This window comes from Eutrigla gurnardus (genome assembly GCF_963514095.1).
Source record: "Eutrigla gurnardus genome assembly, chromosome: 13".
In the NCBI taxonomy this organism is placed as follows: domain Eukaryota; kingdom Metazoa; phylum Chordata; class Actinopteri; order Perciformes; family Triglidae; genus Eutrigla; species Eutrigla gurnardus.
This window is the reverse complement of record NC_139936.1, coordinates 1,735,998-1,740,898: the sequence shown is the minus strand read 5'-3', so window position 1 is coordinate 1,740,898 and position 4,901 is coordinate 1,735,998. Positions and strand designations below refer to the sequence as shown.

General features: G+C 52.7%; 1 protein-coding gene across 2 annotated transcripts; it reads right to left on the bottom strand.

Moving 5' to 3' along the window:
• On the bottom strand, positions 1-4,901 carry npy8br (neuropeptide Y receptor Y8b). Of its 2 annotated transcripts, XM_084024419.1 has the most exons (3): positions 4,718-4,901; positions 4,415-4,498; positions 1-1,980 (listed from the first exon to the last, which is right to left on the bottom strand). In XM_084024419.1, exon 3 carries the CDS (start codon positions 1,860-1,862, stop codon positions 756-758), a length of 1,107 nt encoding a protein of 368 aa, XP_083880545.1. In that variant the 5' UTR covers positions 1,863-1,980; positions 4,415-4,498; positions 4,718-4,901; the 3' UTR covers positions 1-755. The 2 variants fall into 2 exon arrangements, with proteins under 2 accessions (XP_083880545.1, XP_083880546.1); XM_084024420.1 differs by lacking the exon at positions 4,415-4,498.

Genomic DNA, 4,901 nt, shown 5'->3' with positions numbered 1-4,901 from the left:
ACAGCGCTCTCTATTCCCACCAATCTTACACATACTGCCCCTCCATTTTCTTTTATGGCACTTGATATATACAACATTTTATGAGAGAAAAAAAACATCCCACGCGCAAAACACACTGGAGCTCGGACCTCGGTAGGCAGCTTGGAATATATATATATATATTTTTTTTTTATATATAAACGCTCCATCTAAGGTTGTGTGTAAAAAGATGCTTCCATGGTTTGTGGTCATAATAAATGCATTAAGATGTAACAAGCTACTCTGTCCATAATCATCAACACATCACAGTTTACAATCTCTTCATATTTTCATCGATGCTATGAATATAAAAACAGCAAAGCTGAAAAGACCTCCGCCGCCTCGCTCACATTTAAAAGCAGGTTAAAGGTGTGAAAGCAGCGGACGTCCACTGGAATGTGGCGAGGTGAGGAGATCCGGCGCCTCGGGGAGGAAGCGTGTCCGCCGGAGACGACCAGAGCTGCAAAAGTGCTTGTTTTTGTAAAAAGTGCCGATACTTCTTCACCCAGTCCGACCTCTGCACCGCCAGTCTGTTATCGACTTTCTGTTCCAGGTGAGCTCAGGCTGGACGGAGGCCGCCGCCGCCGTGTTACTGTCCTCACACGGCTCGACTGCAAAAAGGTTCAGAACTTTGTAAATGTCAAGGCCTCACTTTGGGAACGCAGCGAAGCGAGAAAAAGAAGGATGACGCAGCAAAGGCTGCAGCCCCTCCCCCCTGTCAGTCTTTGGCCCCGCCTCTAAATGTTGGCGCTGATAGATCCGTTGCTCAGGATCGACCCCTTGGTGACCTCGGTGCTGACGGTGGACAGCGGCACGCTCTCGTAGCGCTCGCCGCCGCCCGCCGCCCAGCAGCGGCAGCGCAGCAGCGTGGCCTTCAGCTGCTTCTGGAAGTTGCTGTTGAGGAAGCCGTAGATGACGGGGTTGATGCAGGCGGACGCCATCGCCGTCAGGTGGCAGAAGGAGAAGATGACGTCGTGGCCGCAGGACGGGATGGCCTCGTGGTTCCAGTCGAACACCGTGTTGAAGACGTTGAGCGGCAGCCAGGAGACGCCGAACGCCACCACGATGGCGATCAGCATGGCGTTGATCCGCGTGGCGCCCTTGTTCTTCTTCTGCGTGGCGTTGCGGCCGCGCTCCACCATGTCCTTCCTCCTGCGCAGGCGCAGGTAGATGTGCAGGTAGCAGAGCGCGACGAGGGCGAGCGGCAGGAAGTACTGGAAGACGAGCAGGAAGGTGGTGTAGACCCGGCGCTCCTGCACCGACGGCCAGCGCTCCATGCACAAGCGGTGGTCGCTGAATGCAAGCGGCACGCTCATGTTCTGGAAAGGCAGGGTGAGCACGCTGTAGGACAGGAAGGGCACCGAGATCAGGCACGCCACGATCCAGGTGACGGCCACGGCCAGGTAGGACTGGCCCACCAGGGGCTTCCAGCCCGTCGGGTGCACGATCAGCTGGTAGCGCTCCAGGGCGATGAGGACGAGGGACAGGATGGACACGGTGACGGAGATGCACTGGACGAAGGGCGTGAGCTTGCAGAGCGCCTCGCCGAGGATCCAGCGGTCCATCAGCGTGTAGATGATGGTGACCGGCATGCACACCACGCACATCAGGATGTCGGAGCACGACAGGTTGGCGATGAAGACGTTGGTGACGTTGCGCATCTCCTTGTGGCGCGTGATGACGAACACCAGACAGGCGTTGCCGATGAGGCCGACCGCCATCAGCGTGCTGTACGCCACGATGAGGAAGGTGGTGCCGCTCACGGACAGCGAGCAGTCCTCCGTGAAGTCCCAGGGGATCTCCTTCCACAGCGCGTGATTGGTGCTCGGCTGCTGCAGCTCCATGGCAGATCTTCAAAACCGGCCCGCCGCTGATTATGCTAATGAGTTGCGCGTGTCACAGCCGGTGTAATCACTCCACCATTAACATCCTCAAACTTTACAACAGTCTTCGTTTTGTTGCCTGAGGAAGAAAACGAGAAGAATTCAATTTACATTTACAGGAAGTTTATTCCTACATAAGATTAAGCTGATGATATGTGATGTGATGGTGCATTCAGGTGTCCAGTTTTTGGACGGGACAAAACAGTGCTCCATATAAGTTGATTTACATCAGAATAAACGTACATGAAGCCGTCCGGCTCGAAAAAACACACAAATACAGGATACAAAAATACAAGACAACGCCATCAGGAGAACGCCATCAGGAGAACGCCATCAGGAGAACGCCATCAAGACAACGCCATCAGGAGAACGCCATCAGGAGAACGCCATCAAGACAACGCCATCAGGAGAACGCCATCAGGAGAACTCCATCAGGAGAACTCCATCAAGACAACGCCATCAAGACAACGCCATCAAGACAATGCCATCAGGAGAACGCCATCAGGAGAACGCCATCAGGAAAACTCCATCAGGAGAACTCCATCAAGACAACGCCATCGGGAGAACGCCATCAGGAGAACGCCATCAGGAGAACTCCATCAAGACAACGCCATCAGGAGAACTCCATCAAGACAACGCCATCGGGAGAACGCCATCAGGAGAACTCCATCAAGACAACGCCATCAGGAGAACTCCATCAAGACAACGCCATCGGGAGAACGCCATCAGGAGAACTCCATCAAGACAACGGCATCAGGAGAACGCCATCAGGAGAACTCCATCAGGAGAACGCCATCAGGAGAACTCCATCAAGACAACGCCATCAGGAGAACTCCATCAGGAGAACGCCATCAGGAGAACGCCATCAGGAGAACGCCATCAGGAGAACTCCATAAAGACAACGCCATCAGGAGAACGCCATCAGGAGAACGCCACAGATCCCAACTGGGTGGCAACGCTGGAACGACTGATTTCAATTTCCATCATCATCAACAACGATGACGACGACGACGAGGCTCAGACAGACAGCTCCCTCACAGACAGACAGACAGACAGACAGCTCCCTCACAGACAGGCAGACAGACAGACAGCTCCCTCACAGACAGACAGACAGACAGCTCCCTCACAGACAGACAGACAGACAGACAGCTCCCTCACAGACAGGCAGACAGACAGACAGCTCCCTCACAGACAGACAGACAGACAGCTCCCTCACAGACGGACAGACAGACAGACAGACAGCTCCCTCACAGACAGACAGACAGACAGCTCCCTCACAGACGGACAGACAGACAGACAGACAGCTCCCTCACAGGCAGACAGACAGACAGCTCCCTCACAGACAGACAGACAGACAGCTCCCTCACAGACGGACAGACAGACAGACAGACAGACAGCTCCCTCACAGACAGACAGACAGACAGCTCCCTCACAGACAGACAGACAGCTCCCTCACAGACAGACAGGCAGACAGACAGACAGCTCCCTCACAGGCAGACAGACAGACAGCTCCCTCACAGACAGACAGACAGACAGCTCCCTCACAGGCAGACAGGCAGACAGACAGACAACTCCCTCACAGACAGACAGACAGACAGCTCCCTCACAGGCAGACAGGCAGACAGACAGCTCTGTTCCTCTAACGTTCCAGCTCCTTCGCTCTAAAGCGAGTGTGCTCTTTAAAATGTAATGTAGTGGAAAACAGAGCAGCAACACAATTCATTTCACCAGGAACATCTTGATGTGTGTGTGTGTGTGTGTGTGTGTGTGTGTGTGTGTGTGTGTGTGAATAACAGAGGTGATGAAGCGACATGTTTGTCGACAGCTCGATTCCTTAGAAACATTTCTGTTCACAGACTGAAGCTGGAAACACTTTAATTGAGCTCCTTAATGATGACGGACGATGACAGGTGAGAGTTAACGCTCCTCTACTCCTTCAGTCATTTACTCCTCTACTCCTCTACTCCTTCAGTCATTTACTCCTCTACTCCTTCAGTCATCTAGTCATCTACTCCTTCAGTCATCTAGTCATCTACTCCTCCAGTCATCTTCTCCTCTACTCCTCCACTCCTCTACTCATCTTCTCCTCTACTCCTTCAGTCATAGTCATCTACTCCTTCAGTCATCTACTCCTCTTCTTATCTACTCCTCTTCTCCTCTACTCTTCTCCTCTACTCCTCTTCTCCTCTACTCCTTCTCCTCTTCTCCTCTACTCCTACTCCTCTTCTCCTCTCCTTCTCCTCTACTCCTCTTCTCCTCCTTCCACCACGTCCACGCTGATATTCTCAAACTAAAGTGATCAGAACACACGTGGATCAGGTGATGCTGGATTATTCATTAACTTTAAAGAGGCTCATTTATTAATATTTGACTGATTATTTGTAGATGATCTGCATTATTATTAATTAATCCACGTGGAAAAAAAAGCTTCTGTTCCTTCAGTCATCTCAATAAATCAGTTTCACGTGACGACACTGATGAAGGCTCGTGCATAAATTAAAATAAATGATTACAGTCATGACGCGTCTCCTGCTGGGTGTCTGCTCAGGTGCTCCTCCTTCCTGGTGGTCCTGGACCACCGTGCGTTCCCTGCTCTCCTGTCCGGGGAGGAAGAGGAGACACGTCACTCATTCCCACCTGGACAGCGGCTAAATTACCCAGCATCCCCTCCTGAGGGACACTTAGAGACACTGTAACCCCCCAGAATAATACATATATATAAATAACTGTGGATGTAACGGTATTAAAACTCCCTGCAGACAGAAGGAAACACCACGGAGATCACGTGTTCACTCTCAGGTGTGCGCGGCTCTTACCTCGGTGCGTGTCCGTGTCGTCGGACTCCCGCGCTGCTCTGCATCAGGTGAGGCGCCGCGGCCGGAGTTGGTGTCGGAGATCCGGGAGGAGGAGGAGGAGGAGGAGGCAGAGGAGGAGGCGTCCTGCCGGGCCGCTGATAGGAGCTCCGATGCCTCTTAAAGCGACCTCTCTCTCTCTCTCTCT